General features: G+C 41.3%; 1 protein-coding gene across 1 annotated transcript in view; it reads left to right on the forward strand.

The window, feature by feature from the left end:
* Window positions 1–14,743, forward strand: part of LOC126336250 (nose resistant to fluoxetine protein 6-like) — a 304,641-nt gene that overhangs the window by 266,594 nt on the left and 23,304 nt on the right. The window contains exon 11 of the mRNA XM_049999743.1: window positions 14,146–14,335. Within this exon, the coding sequence (XP_049855700.1) occupies window positions 14,146–14,335 (190 nt within the window). The remainder of the gene's footprint in view (window positions 1–14,145; window positions 14,336–14,743) is intronic.

The raw sequence follows: 14,743 nt of genomic DNA on the forward strand, positions 1-14,743 counted from the left end.
TAATTGTCGGCTTGACATTTTTCCAGCCATGCAATGACTGTAATTGCGAATCTGACGCGTTCCATCTACCTATAGTTTCAACTATGATCCATGGTACACGCATGTTAACTCACTACGGCAGAGTCCATCAGTCGTATCGGCTGGCGAGTGTTGCAGTACCAGACTCATGGCAACCCACTACATTACGTTTTCAGTGGATAGAAGACCTAGAGAGCGTGCTGACGATGGCGAGAATCTGGCGCCCTCTGTGTCGACGTAGGGCAGCACTGCCAACACTGAGTTTTGAACCCATAGCACAATGAAAAGTGCAGCGTTCGTCGTGCTCCAAGCCTCTACACATGGGGACGGACACCTCGAATCTCTGTTCATCACCGGGACTCTCATGAAAAGACATGTTGCCATGGCATTGTTCCGTGTAGCTACTGAGCGAACGCTGTCTGTGCGTCTCTTCTGCTGGCGTGTCAAGGGAAGCCGCTACACTGATCACCATCCTGGTACTCTAAAATTCGCCACTCTGTCTGCCTCTATGCTTCTCTTGCTGCGAACAGGCCCTTTTCCTGATTCAGGCAAAGTGACGTAACTGTACGAGCCTGCACGGCGGACTGAACGATATCTGCCCTGTATGGTGCCTGTCGCGTGGGACTGCTGAGATCCAGCATGGCTCTATGGCCCTTCAGAACTGGAAATAAGCTCTGTGAAGGCTACGGTTCGGTAGTTACGGTACACTACATAGATGATGTAATAATTGGTTGGATCACCGATAGCATTGGTAGGGAAAGAAATATAAATGCCAGCCCTGGTGGCCGAGCGTTTCTAGGCGCTTCAGTCAGGAACCGTGCGACTGCTACTGTCGCAGGTTCGAATACTGCCTAGGGCATGGATGTGTGTGATGTCCTTAGGTTAGTTAGGTTTAATTAGCTCTGAGTTCTAGGGGACTGATGACCTCAGAAGGTAAGTCCCACAGTGCTCAGAGCCATTTGAACCATTTTTTGAAACTTAAATGAAAGTTTAAGAGAGATATTGGGAACCGACAACTTCTGTTTATTTTTTTCATTAGTTTGCTTGTTTGTTTTGCACACAGTTAGAGTCGCACATCATTCAGTCTTAGTCCACAGCGTATTTTATATCCTTACAGAATATGAAATACATTTTATAGGTAATAAAAATTAGTTTATCGCTAACTTCTGCACTGTTATGTAACCAAAGCAATTACCTTTGATGCAAGAACAGTTTACATGCTGTGGCTGAGAATTAAGTGGAAGAACTGGGAGTGAGGGGGTAGGCGTAACACAACACATCTAAGCATAATTTTGTTGTAAATAACCATCCAGTAAAATTTACTGATACTCTTAAAGCCAAACTTTTAAGAACAACACGAAAAAACTGATTTACAACAACATGTCAAAAAACTTTACAATGAAACGCTAATTTAATTTAATGTGGTACCTTGGCAAAGAAAAACTTTACAGTCAGAAGTGAATATAACCCATACTCTCATCCTATCAAAATTACTGCAGTTCCTCATTCGTCTATCTTTGCTCAATCCAAACAGTTACAAAAGAAAACACAACTAACAGAACTTGTCTCTGGAAGGGGCACAAAAATAACCATCTGAATACAGTACAAATGAGTAATATGACCTCTTCCCGCAGAGTTCTCTTACTTAAATACATGCCACAGCTGAGCCACATACAACACATCCGGTATTCAGACCCCTGGGCGACGACCGTTCCAATCACCACAGTTCACTATAACTCGAAAAGGTTAATGATCGGTACTATCCACGGTGTCACCGGTACCGACCAAAGGCATCTTCTGTCCGGAACACGTCGTGTAGCACGTTGGTGCAGTCCAGGGCTCCGCTCTTCCGTCTCGCTCCCTGGATGCAACCGTTCTCTCCGTAACTGGTTCCGGCCAACCCTCATGACAGTGGGCAGAGGACGGCACTTGAGTGGCGAGTAGTTGCACGCGGCATTCAAAGGCGTCGGACATGTAGCGATGATACCATACCGACCCTTACACAAACATAAAAATATGTATATATCTATTGTTATTATTTTGTTCTCAATAGAATGCTCTTCATCATCATCAAAGGCAAAAGTTTCCTGTTATTATTGGTAGATACGAAACTTGTTTATGAACACAAAAAATGTTTGAAATAAAATCGATTAAGTATTGATGAGCTATTTGACATAATCTTGTGTTGAGGTTCTTCTATTTCACTGTCTTCTGAGGAAATTGCGTTTTCTAGCTGTATATGATAAATCTGTACTGCTTTCTGTACGTTTTTAGTACGAAATTCCACTGTCTCACCAACTGTCAGACCAACAATTCTCGATAAAACCTGAATTAAATATTGACAAATTCAGTTTTGCTATCTATACTGTTGATTTTTAAATAAGAGCCAAGAAGATAACTATATAGGGCAAAACTGTTATGTAGGTTGCCTGGCGCTTTATGTATCTCCACTCAGTTTCTAGACAGTTAATGATTTTCAGTTTTTAGGGGAATGTATTAGAACACTGAACGCATACACAAAGAAAACGATCATTATAGCGGTACGACCGATAGGTATGCAACATCCGTAATACACAGGTAATGTGGGTATGTCCTTAACGGACCAAAGCTACAAGGAAAACTAGGGTAGTATAATAGTCTAGGGTAGCCTACAGTGTGCTATGGTAGTTTTGCAGCTCTGTTCAGAGCCCATCGATTCCTTGTTCGCCTGACTGCCATGGGATCTCGACCAACATGGGCAGCAATATCAAGGAATACTAAATAGCAGCCTCATCAGGCCATGATGTTGCTACTGTCGAATTTCGACACGTGCTGGTAGATGTTTGTCCTCGTTAAATGAGAGACAATATGATCTTCTCAGAAACATCCAACATTTAACAGTGGCTCCTGAATGTCAAAATCAATGAATGATCTTTCTTCACATACAGGATGTTTCGAAATACATTGTGTAAATCAACTAAATACACGTAATAAAAACATCACAAGAACTGTAAATGCACCCTAAATCTCTACTCAATATTCTGGAAGTGGCAGGCTGGTGTCCATGTTATCCAAAGCCTTCAAGTCAACTGACGCAGTGGTCTTTGTTCAGGGTGGCCTGCCTCCACCCACCCACTCACCTGCCACGGCCAGTGTGGTCCCCTTTGTTTAGACCGTGACTGTCAGCGAAGGGGGGCCAGGGAAGGATGAGTACAGGGCTTCCTTTGGCTCCCCCAGCCAGTGCTCTGCTCGTCGCTAGTGGTGGCCCACCACATGCAGGTAGATGTGACGTCTTTGTACCGTATAGCTGTCCTTTGGAGCCTTTTACCATCAGTGCAGTTCAGCAATACAGTTCACTCCTCCCAAGGGCCTCTGGCCAGGTGTGACACACAGTGAGCTGGAGGCAGTTTCTAAGACAAAAAATGTTGGCGGCAGGTTACTAAACTTTTTGTGTGGGTTGCAAATGGTTGCAGGTGTCTCTCGCTGTCCTTAAGAGACGAGATGCTGCATGACAATACCTTTGTTTCATTCATAAATATTGAGAGGTTCCCTAGAAGCCTGAGAAATGCTCCCAGGAGGCTGCGCACTTGCACAACAATAACTTTGCTTCAGCCATAAATTTCAGTGCTTTCCATGTCACAAATCCCTTGTAAATATTTCCCTGGAGGTGGCGCACCTGCAAAGCGATATTGCTGCCATAAATTTTCGCTGTTTACAAGAAGTCCCAGGTCACGAAATTCCTTGTAAATGTTTCCCAGGAGACGGCCCAGCGACACTTCTACGCAATTCCACTAAATATTTTGACGTCAGGACACGTTCTACGGAACTTCAATCAATCTAGTCTGATTAGTTGTCCATTCAAACTGGCTTGATGTTTCCAAGCTACAGTCTGCTGGACAAAGCCTTTACCAACTTGCCTGGCTGTTGGAGGCACAAAGACTCCAGTGTGTTCAGGCCTGCATTCATCCACAGGTTTGAATGCTGCACTCCAACTGGTTTGTCCAGTAGGAGTAGTGGTGGCGGGATTGAGTCTATATAAGTCTGCCACCTATCCTACTCATCCTCGTTGTGTGCTTGTTTGTGGTTGTATCAGTGAGCCTTATCACTTTTTGGTGAGCTGAAGCTCGAACTTGGTGTTCATGGTGCTCCACCACACCGTATATGCCATGTCAATAAGTTTTAATGTACACGATGTGTGTCCTGTAAATAGTTTTCATGCACACCATTTGTGCTCAGCAAATAGTTTTTTTTTTTTTTTTTTTTTTTTTTTTTTGTATATAGAAGAAAACTGTTGTACGAAGTTTCACCTGCTACTGGTCATCTCAGTCAGATTAGGTTCAGTATTCTTTTTTCCCACAGTCGAGTGCCATTATTGTGTGTCCAATGTCAGTATTATATCATCCTCCTGGATAAATCTCCTAGTACTACAATTGTAAATGGATGCATATTCCATTTTAAGAAAAATATTGTATTATCCTGCTGGATACGCCTAGCACTACAGTTGTGAATTGATACATAGTCTATTGTAAAAAAAATATATTGTCACATTTCTCGAAATTTTTTGGACTGTGACCTAAACTTATATTTCTAATAGTAGTAGTGTAAGGGAGAAGGTACTTCTGCTTGACTGTTCAAACTCATTGTAAAAAAAAGTAACAGATTAACAGAAATATACCTGTCTGTTTTTTCTAAAAGTACGTCTGCTTGACTGTCCGATCACATTACAAAAGGAGTAACAGAATCATAGCAGAATCACGAAAAATGTTCCTGTTTGTCTTTCTAGAAGTATCTCTGGCTGACTGTTCATACTAACTATAAAAAAGCGTAAGAGAATCACAAAATTTACCTGTTTGTTTTTCTACATTAACCAGATTGTATCTTTGATAATCGAATAAACAAAATAATTCGTTACATACGTCTTTGTTAATGTTTACACAAAACTTATCCCCACTCCACTGTATGTATATAATAAGGACGTGCACATCATATCACATAAATGACATTAGTTTCCTGTTGAATATGAGTGCTGTCAAGTTTGATATGGAGAATAACAAAATACGTGTCATGGTTTTGCTTGGGAATATGCAAACTGTGCAGTACATATTTTAGTATGGGAGCATGTGGCACATGATCATGTCTGCTTTCAAACACATATAGCAATCTTGTCTAAAATTACATCTCCTGTGCTTGAGGAGAACCATAGGAGCAATATATGACTAAAGTTATGTGCTACGTAAGTGTAAAAAGCATTACACAGATTTTGAGCTAAAAGATTATGTATTTATTCCTTATCCGACTTAAAAGTAAATTTGAATTTTCAAGAGTAGACACAACACTAATTTCATAGAGTTGGTGGAAAGCAGAACATCCATAGAATTACTGGTTTTGAATAGCAGAAAACTTGAATATTCGGTGCATCCATGTCATCTTCTCTTAGCCTTGACATGGAGGACGGTATCTGCATGGTCGAATAATCAAAGTGATGTCACCATGTCTTTGTAGTGTACGTACACCAGGATAATCCCAGTTAACTCCATGGTATAAGTGTGTTAACCATTTCGCTCTCTTCCTTTTTTTACCACACTTTTCATCCTTGAAAGGTCTTGCATTGCAGTGCTTGCTGAGAATATCCCTATTATAACAGCAGCATCTGAATATGCTATGAATGCAATGTCTTTAAATATGAACTGTTTATATTTATTATCATAGAAGCGCTGAATGTCTGCAATAATGTTCACACCTTGAGGCGTCATTATTAAATGCACTTGTTGATTTATGCAGCCTGCTGCACAACACCAGTGAGCGGGCACTAATTAATCACAAGGTTCTGTTGAACTGGAGTTGGTTGACGGATAATTGCCAAAGATTCAAAATCAATTCACACATCTATAGGTGCTGATTTAACTATCTCATGCTGTTTCAAGCAGTCTATTATAATGATTGGCACCAGCTCATTGAATTTTCATGGGCTGAAGAGTCGCCCATCATCTTCACAGTACGAAGTACGGAACTTTGCATACACATCAAATTTTCGACTGTATAGATATTCATTCCTTTGCACGCGTAAATTATCATATGGTTAGATATCTGAGTTGAGGTAGACTCTGGCACTAGTTTAACAGCAGTTGTCAAATTTGGTGGCAACATTTGCTGTATTACTTCTTCTGTTGGTCTGAAACGTAATTATGATGAATCTGGCGTGTCCAATTGAGCCTAGGTTTTAATGGCACACGTTTGTCTCCTCGTCATGTGTAGCACTAGATACTCGAAAAGCTCCCACGAACTAAAACATAACGGCAGAAATACATCTGGAATCAGAACTTTTAAAAGCTTCAAACGCTGCTCTTTGGACAAAGTGATGTGTGGCATTTTCGATATTATTTTACTGATGACGATCTCGTTCTCCTCGTCAACACCTTGAATGTATGAGTTGCTATCCATTGCACTCTCTACCAAAATATGTTCCCGCTTAACTTTCATAATAATAATTCGCTGCCTGTCTTCAAAGTATTCTATAAGAAGTTTTAGAGGTATAAAATAGTAAATCTGTACTCTTCCGCTGTTCTACACAGTACCTCGTCTATGAACCACCCTGCTTTCCCTAAATCATTCAAATCCGATGCAGAGCAAGAGTCGATACTATGCCTACATTGCGTGTACAGTCAATCAGGACTCAAAAAAGTTCATATAGTATATCATGAAACACGAATGCAAGGCATTATGTGTAAGCTTTGATGCTGCCGTAGCAGTACTATCCATAAATGTTCCATACAGATATAAGAAACTCTTGGATGGGGTCGCTGAAGTGTCTTGGTGTTGTGTGACAAACCTAATTTCATTGTTATTGTTAAATATGGCTGAAGTATAAAGTCTATGTGAGAAGGATTCCTGGCGTATAATACTCTCATCATATTCCGTGGGGTTAGTTACCTTGAACGATGTCATTGCGAGGTTTCAGATCTACTGATTTAAGAAAGTCATAATTCACATGTGTTATCACCTTCTGTTCCATTGCAAAGTGCCACACTGTGAGTTGCGTGCATCTTGTGCCCATACTGTCTTCATGGACGCTGAGAATCTAGTTGACGGTATCTGCACGTTCGAGGTGACTGCCAGTCCCGCCACAGATGTGGTCGTACAATGAATTCCTCACCACGAAAGTCAATGAGCTGATCATCCTGTTCAACAATATGCAACTCCACATAGTCCAGTGTCTGAACTGTTATTGGAAGGTACACAGCGTTGGTTGGGGTCTTGACAACCTTATACACAGTTCCAACGGTTGGGAAGAATCTGTAGCTTGTATGAATCAGCCTGTTATAGAGGTAGAAGTTTGTTGCAGTGTTACACCCAACACGAATTGTACTGACAGGTAATATATCCACTGGCTGACCAGATCTGTAAAATTTATTAGGATCCTTCTTCAAAACCTGTCCGTTTATGAAACCTAGTAGTTGTCTTACTGAGCTTCTCCGGTTAAAGTTAATCGTTGCATTCGATGTCTTTATTTCATATTCAGAGGTATAGATGTTTGCACATAGCAGAATTCCTTTTGCAGATCATTTGAAAATTTCATTTAAATCAATATCATACGCTCCAGGTTCTATTTCCGCAATTTCTTTTCTGCCATTAGTTCCAGATGTTTATTGTTAACCTCCCCAATGTTCGGAATACTGTTGTAACACTCCGATCCAATCAGTGAAATACTCCACTCTTCATTGAAATCAATAGGTGGGAAGTAAGCCGCATGCAATACTGACAATTTGTCTTTTAACGTCAGAATAAATGCTTTGCATATGAACCTCACCTGACGATGGATGTTTAACGCACCTCCTTAGATATGCTTCTTCGTAAACATCAGGAGGAACATAACGTATAACGTTCACATGCTTCTTCGTAAACATCAGGAGGAACATAACGCACAACGTCCACAGCTGTAAGTATTAAACTCTCGGTAGCGACGAAAACGGTAGAACACAGTTGTGCCAGTGAAGTACCGTTGTAACTCTTCTGGTAGTTGCAGGTCCCTAAATGAGTTGAAACAGTGGATGTTATTTGTGTTTTTCTTAACATACGCCACCCAGTGGGTTCCAGGTCCCCCAGTAACGTCTAAATTCACAATTCGACATTCTCTGGATTTACACACAGTCTTTGTTAATATATCCCGCATGATCACACCGCACAATTTTGGAATGCTGAATTTTTTCCTAACAACTTGTGCAAAACTGTATTTTTAAGCACTCTGGAAGGATGACTGAGGGGCCTTTTCTTATTTATGAAGAGACCTTGTCCTTTCTTGCATGGTTTCAGGCACAGTCCTTTTCTGATGGCTGCTGTTTCTATCATACTGTTATGTCTCCTTGACTGTTTCAGCTGCTACTGGGAGTTCCGTACGTTCTTTACTATTCCGGCGATACCTGTAGCACCTCCAGCCAGTGAACCCACTGCTGAGGGACCTGCGAGAGCGGTAGTGAAGAAGGGGATAATACCACATGATGTTTTCGGTATTAGTAGAACCCTGTGTGCTATAACCGTTCCGTTGTGCTTCATAGTACTTTTAGCTGAATACACCGCAGCCTGGATACAGTTTTTGAAACAATCTTCTTATTATTCTTCTTCGTCAATATCTTCCTCTTCCCCTTCTTCAGTGCATGACGTGCGGCATTCATAACTTGCTTTAAATTCAAGTCCATGCTCAACTTAATTTTGCCTCGCACTGTTTTATCAACTTCAAATGCAGCAGTGCATTGCCGTATACCAATACTCTTTCTCGCATGTATTGCTCTTGCTTTATGAGCTAAAATGAGATCTTTGGACACTGATTCTTCCCTGTCTGCAGCAATCGCTTAAACACCCGTGCAACATCTCTCACAGATTTTGTTCTAACCGATAATGGCCAAGCAAATTTAAAGTTGGTATCAATGACCATTAAAATATATTTGAATCCATTATTTGCACATGAATACTCCCTCACATCTACAAGATCAGTGTACCGTAAGGCATCCAAAACATTAATTATAAAATGTCCACAGGGGTTTGCTTTGCATCTTGGATAGTATAGTTCTTGAACTACTGTGTCCATACTTATTCGATTATACCTTTCTCCCTAAGGTCTGAAATTACTGAAACAACCTCATTCGAATGAGCGATATTATCAGCAGCAGCTGATGCCATGAGTAGTCATTGTCAGTCTATTAGATCATTGGGATCATCATAATATATATACTTTGGAGGTCAATTGCTGAGTTTTTTATGTGGATGTCAACACCATCACCAATGCATATCGAGCAACTGTTGTAGGTTTTATAATCGTTCTGTATGTCGCACTGTAGCAGTTTCTCGCTTTCCTATACACACTGCTCTATTGTAGTATTTCACTATACATCTCCAGTTATTTGGATAAATAACTTACAGTTTGTGTGGTATATAGGAAAATTCCTAAACATTCGAAATACCCTATCGCCTATCTGTATTGTTTTTCTTTTAAACATAGAGTCTGTGTACCAAACATATATTGTTTTTCACCACTGACACCAAATATTTTGTCTATACTACTATCGCTGTGGCGGTTAATGAAAGCAGCAACATCGTCATAGTTATGTAATGTCGCTGAGAGTTCTCTGAGAGATGCAGTAACCGGTAAAGGTTTCTCACAGTGTCTGCTCTCGATCCAAACATCCTAACCTTAGCAGCTGTAACATCTCTCGAACAGCCTTCCATGCCTTGATGACCTTACGCTTGATCGACATCTCGCTGTAAACTAAGTGAGCCTCTGTGCAGGGTGCACCTTACATACGTTCTTTCGAATTCTATCAAATTTTTTCAGTAAACTCATGTACTTTCTTTCATATTTTATCAAGATTTACAGAAGCAATCTACGATCTTCTATTCAAGTGGAATATATCTAGCAACTAATGCATTGGTCAGTCTGAGAAAAGTCTGCATATTTGTCTCTATCTTCTTAACTTTATGGTCGAGGGGCAGAAATTTTACCATCTATGTATATGCCAATTCTCTCTTTCTGTATACCAAACCCTCGCAAGGAGCTCACTGCATACACCCAAACTTGTCAATGTGCAGTGTATACTGATGTATTCAGCTCTTTGCAGAGCTGTACATATAGAAACTCTTGGAAGTTTCGTGTCTATCAACCGTTATTTACTTTTCGTGTTTTAACAATAACTAGGAACCCACACTGTGTGCAATTCCAGCAATACTCCACATATCATTACAAACTGATTAAAGATGTGTCAGTTCCTACATGTGCTTGGTAAATGTGCTTTAAATTGAAATTGTCTTATTTGAAGTGTACAATGAGGTTTCCATTAGCTCTCAAGAACTGTTTCAAGACGTGGAATATGTCTGGAAACTGTAATTCCATGAGGATGTAAGGCAGGGTACTATGTTTATTTATTTATATCTCAGTTGTGCTACGTCTAGTAACCTAACTCAGAGGCGTATGTGTTCACCTTGACTAACAGGGACTGACTGAGCTAGTTTAATCCACCAGAAGTTATGTTAGCAGAATTGACCATTTCCAGGTGTGCATCATAGATGGGGTGGGGGAAGAGGGACGATGGGGAAGGGGAAGGGAGAAGTTAGGTTGGTGGAGGCAGGCCAATTGACATATCCCCACCAACATTTCCTGACATTTCTAGGGAATGGAGGGGGTGGGTGACTTCATGGGAGCCGGCCGCTGTGGTCATGCGGTTCTAGGCGATGCAGTTCGGAACCGCGGGACTGCTACGGTCGCAGGTTCGAATCCTGCCTCGGGCATGGATGTGTGTGATGTCCTTAGGTTAGTTAGGTTTAAGTAGTTCTAAGTTCTAGGAGACTGATGACCTAAGATGTTAAGTCCCATAGTGCTCAGAGCCATTTGAACCATTTTTTTTAACTTCATGGGAGGGCTGGGGATACCACCGCCATTTTGAATAAATTATCTGGGCTTTTTGTGGCTTTCTTACACTACTGCCATAATGCTCTAAACATTCTCAATCAGAACGACCTTGCTGGCCCGAGTAGGGTCTGCTAAAGCACGAGGACAAGCAGTAGAAACTCTCGCTGTGTGTGGGTCGACATTATCATCCTGAAACGTTCACCCAGCACAGCTTGCCGTGAAGGCAGGGTGTAGAATATCGTCAACATACCATACTACTGTAAGGGTGCCGCAGATGACAACGAAAAGATTTTGCTATGAATTGAAGTGGCACCCCAGATGATGACTCCTGTTGAGGGGCTAAATAGTAGGTGATAATCAAATTGGTATCCCTCTTACATTGGAACATCTCCAGACATGCTTTTGCTGGTCATCGAGACTCAATTTGAAGCAATAGGTCTCAACACTGAAGACAATTCTATTCGAGACAGAAAGATTCAAAGGCGAAAATGTGTCTGGTGTCGACATGCCCCTTGTTTGCAATCCTTGCCAGCAGGGTGGTGAAATAGCGCTCCAGCGTCACACATTAACCCAATGGCCATTTTTTGATCAATCGAATATATTCTCAGTCTGTTACGAGAGGGCTGGAGGGCAATTCGTTTCGTGGAAAACGGTTTATCTCGTTGTTCTTCGCACAAACGAGTGATGAAAGTTAAATATTCGCCCTTTAAATGAGCAAAAGGAATTGTTTACAAACATGTTAATTGAACAAAATAATCTATGTAACAAGAATCACGTTGCACATCGCTGAGCCAGCAAACTGAGCAGAAATATGGAGTCTCTCTCTCTTTGTTGCCGTAAGTGATCACTCTCTATAGTTCAGAGCAAACTCATGTTTATGACTACGTTTCCATTTTTGACGAATCTCCTATCTCTTTCCAGCACCGCACATGGCGTGGTCAACTAACGCGTAAAGTAGTTATGTGATAGCAGTCCTGGCTCCACGCTGGCACCCTCTATACTTAACTTCAAACATAGTGGCCACCTATCCTGTACATGCACTAAAGCCGGCCGGTGTGACTGAGCGGTTCTAGGCGCTTTAGTCTGGAACCGCGCGACCGCTACGTCGCAGGTTCGAATCCTGCCTCGGGCATGGATGTGTGTGATGTCCTTAGGTTAGTTAGGTTTAAGTAGTTCTAAGTTCTAAAGGACTTATGACCTCAGAAGTTAAGTCCCATAGTGCTCAGAGCCATTTGAACGATGCGCCAAACCTACCCAAAAATTATTCACTGCACTTCCACTCCATCTAAAAGTTTTGTTATCTTTCCACATTTCTAAGAATAATTCCACAATTATCATTTTGCTGTTATTTTGAGAAAAAGTACGTAGTACAATATTTATTTATTTACTTAATCTGATCAGACATTTGGCATTACAAAGTCGTCTTATGGAAGAACATAAATAGAGCTAACTGTCCAGCAGAGCCTCCACTAAAATCTGACTGTCTGTAGCCTGTAGTTAGTACATAATAGTCTCTCACAAAACGTCAATAGCGTGTTATTTATTTTCTCTATTCTCGCAAAAAAGTTACTACCATTAAAAATTTGCAGACATGCATATCAAATATATGTTGTGATTAGATACAGATAGAATAATCTGTCTGTCATATTGTAAAAACACGTAAAAATAAATGGTACGTCCTACTCCACTACCCACATGCATCCTAAACAAGTTAATAAGACAACAGCATCTGTAGTGATTAAGTAGTGTGTGGAAATCGAAATTTTGAGAACAACAGAGACGAAATTTTACAGGCTAGGCGGAATAAAACTTAACTGGATAATACACTGACGTAAAAAAATCGCAAAACCAAGGAATTGGTGTACGGCATAAACGAAAGTTTTTAAGCGTGTTTCTACATATGAAAGATGATGTCTATTCAGATTTCGCACCAGTCACATAAGAATGGCATTAGTAGAGCCATTATGATGATGCAAATCAGGTTTGATTTGAATACACGCTGTAACGGTCTTGAGCGTTAATTATCTTTGAGATTGGACGAGGTCATGTAATAGGGCTATGAGAAGCTGTATATTCCTGATGCGATGTTGCAGACAGACTTGGGAGGAATGTAGTCATTGTACATGATTGCTGACAGGGGCGGTCACAGGAATATACGGCCGCAGGAAGACCGGGCTTCAGACGGCCAAATGGCACAACCGAGAGGGAAGACCATCGTGTTCCGAGCGTGGCTCTGGAGCATCGTGTTGCATCTTCAGCAGTAGTATGAGAAGCAGTTGTCACCATAGTGTCACAACGAACTGTTATAAATCGGTTACTTCTATAACAGCTCCGTGACGATCGCCCTGTAGCGTGCTTTCCACTGAAATCAAACCACCACCATTTGCTACCTCATTGGAGGGCAGGGTATATGTTGGATAGAACGAGATGGGGGCCTGCAACCGGCCTGTCCACAAGTTACAGACACTGGACCTACACCTGGTGTTACGGTCTGGGGTGCTATTTTGTATGACAACAGGAGTCCTCTCGTGATTATTCCATGCATCCTAACTGCAAATTTGTAAGTCAGTTTGTTGTGCTGTCATTCATGAACAGCTCTCAGCAGATGTTTTCCAACAGGATAACGCTGGCCCAGATACCGCTGTTGTAACTCAGCATGCATTACAGAGTTTCGATGTGTTGCCTTGGCCTACTCGATCACCAGATCTGTCTCCAATCGAGCAAATATGGAACATCATCAGACGACAACCCCAGCGTCGGCCACAAACAGCATTAACCGTCTCTGTATTGACCGACCAAGTGCAACATGCACGAAACTCCATCCCACAAACTAGCATCTGGCCCTTGTAGAACACAATGCATTCACGTCACGTTTTCATGGTTGCATTCAACATTCTGGCGGATACACCGTTTATTAAAGCACCAACGTTTCACTTTTGCAATGGCTTATCTCACGATTGCATTGATCTGTGATCTTGTTCTGTTAATCTCTGAAATATTTTATCTAGATAAATATCATTACACTACATTAATTATTTTTTGGTGTTGAGATTTTTCCCGTCAGTGGATTTCATGACCTTATGACAGGCAACCTGGGTCAGATGATGTAAGTTGGGTTGCCAGTCTTGAGGTGCTCGCAATAGCAGAGAAGTTTCATTTTGCCCCCCGTATATATGTAACTATTCAGCTACAGCGCCAGTCTTTTCCTATATTTTTACATTTGTATTCAGGCACTTTATTTTTCTTTTCAGGTTTCAAGTTTTGTGGTGTTTATCACATCTTGGTGCGTGGGCGTCGCGTTACTCTTCTCTGCATACGTTTTCTTCGTTCCTGGAAGGCCGTACAATGCACTGGAGGCAGCAATCTACGGTGCTCTTAATCATCCTGCTATGGCACTGCTGATTTGCATTTATGGATTATTTCCAGTCATTTCAAACTCAAGTAAGCTGCTTTATTTTCTTTGTGTAAATATGTCAATATCAGTCACGATGTGTCTGTTTTGGTTGTGACAACAGCGTTTCCAGTTATTATCATCGCGCCTTTCAATGGATACGTGAATGAACAAGAACATTTCCCAAACAGCTTGTATTTCTTAAGGGGAGCCGGAGACGGTCAAATCCAAAAAATTACGATTTTTTTTGCCACCGAAAATTAATTGGAACATTCCTCTTTAATGTAAACTTTGAATTATTGTTCTACTCGCACCAGAAGTGGAGTTATTACCATTTTCCCCCACGCCTGCAGAGAAAATGGGCGGCCGCTGAATGCATCTAATACCCTATCGTGACTTCATGGCGAACTGCTTGGGATTTTTTCGGTCTGTTACGCATACAGCGCCTTATGTTACGC

This window comes from Schistocerca gregaria, chromosome 2 (assembly GCF_023897955.1).
Source record: "Schistocerca gregaria isolate iqSchGreg1 chromosome 2, iqSchGreg1.2, whole genome shotgun sequence".
Taxonomy (NCBI): domain Eukaryota; kingdom Metazoa; phylum Arthropoda; class Insecta; order Orthoptera; family Acrididae; genus Schistocerca; species Schistocerca gregaria.